Consider the following 867-nt stretch of genomic DNA (forward strand, 5'->3'; position numbering starts at 1 on the left):
CCCCAACCCCCTGGAGCGACCCCTGAAGATCGGCTGGCTGAAGAAGCAGCGCTCCATCGTCAAGAACTGGCAGCAGCGGTACTTCGTGCTCAAGGGCCAGCAGCTCTACTACTACAAGGATGAGGACGATGTCAAACCACAGGTAGGATGAGGCCGCTGGGCTTTGATGGTCTTCAGTCTCCCCCTTCTTGCAACTTTGCTCATAGGGAAATGGTTTGGGATGGGTCTGGAGTGGGGCATTGAAGAAGTTTCCTGCCTTTGGGCAGGAACAGAGGTGAGAGATCCTGATCAGAATCACCTATGCGCTTAAAGTGCCTGCACGCCCTGCTGCGGGCTTGGTCCTTCCGTGCCCAAGCAACAGGCTGCTGGAAAAAACCCCAACAGTTACCAACTAGAAAGTTGCTATCATTCTCCAAGACAAAGAGCTCGGTAAACCCCCGTTTTTGTGACGGCAGGTGCAGCAACGGGCACACAAGACGATGGGAGCTTTGAGAGAGGTTTCAGCCACGCACTTGGTGGGAAAGGCATTTTATAGGATGCTTTAGAAAAAAACAAGCGGGATTTTCAGCATAGCCCGGGTATGAGGATCTGCCCAAGGCGGACTTCATGGCAGGGCTGTGGGCAGGACAGATGACAGCAAAGGGCAGCTGCTTCCTCGGGACCTCTTGTCACGGGAGGGGGCAGCTGGAGGGATAAGGAAGGGAAATCTCCCTCTCTCCGGCCTCCGGGTTTGTATCCCATCCCGGCCCAGCCCCATCCTTTGCAGAAGGCTCAGTGGTGCGGATGCAGTTTGTGGTATTCGGCTGCTGCCCTGGTCCATCCCCGTGGGGCAGAGGAAACCTGCCCCGCCGCCTCTTCCTCTAACCG

At 56.3% G+C, this 867-nt stretch overlaps 1 protein-coding gene across 1 annotated transcript in view; it reads left to right on the top strand.

Annotated features, from left to right (window-relative positions):
• Positions 1-867, top strand: part of ARHGAP25 (Rho GTPase activating protein 25) — an 18,070-nt gene that overhangs the window by 5,313 nt on the left and 11,890 nt on the right. The window contains exon 3 of the mRNA XM_009704247.1: positions 1-142. This exon is cut by the window's left edge and continues 3 nt beyond it. Coding sequence (XP_009702549.1) covers positions 1-142 — 142 coding nt within the window. The remainder of the gene's footprint in view (positions 143-867) is intronic.

The sequence above is a fragment of the Cariama cristata genome, unplaced genomic scaffold (assembly GCF_000690535.1).
Source record: "Cariama cristata isolate BGI_N322 unplaced genomic scaffold, ASM69053v1 scaffold2487, whole genome shotgun sequence".
Taxonomy (NCBI): domain Eukaryota; kingdom Metazoa; phylum Chordata; class Aves; order Cariamiformes; family Cariamidae; genus Cariama; species Cariama cristata.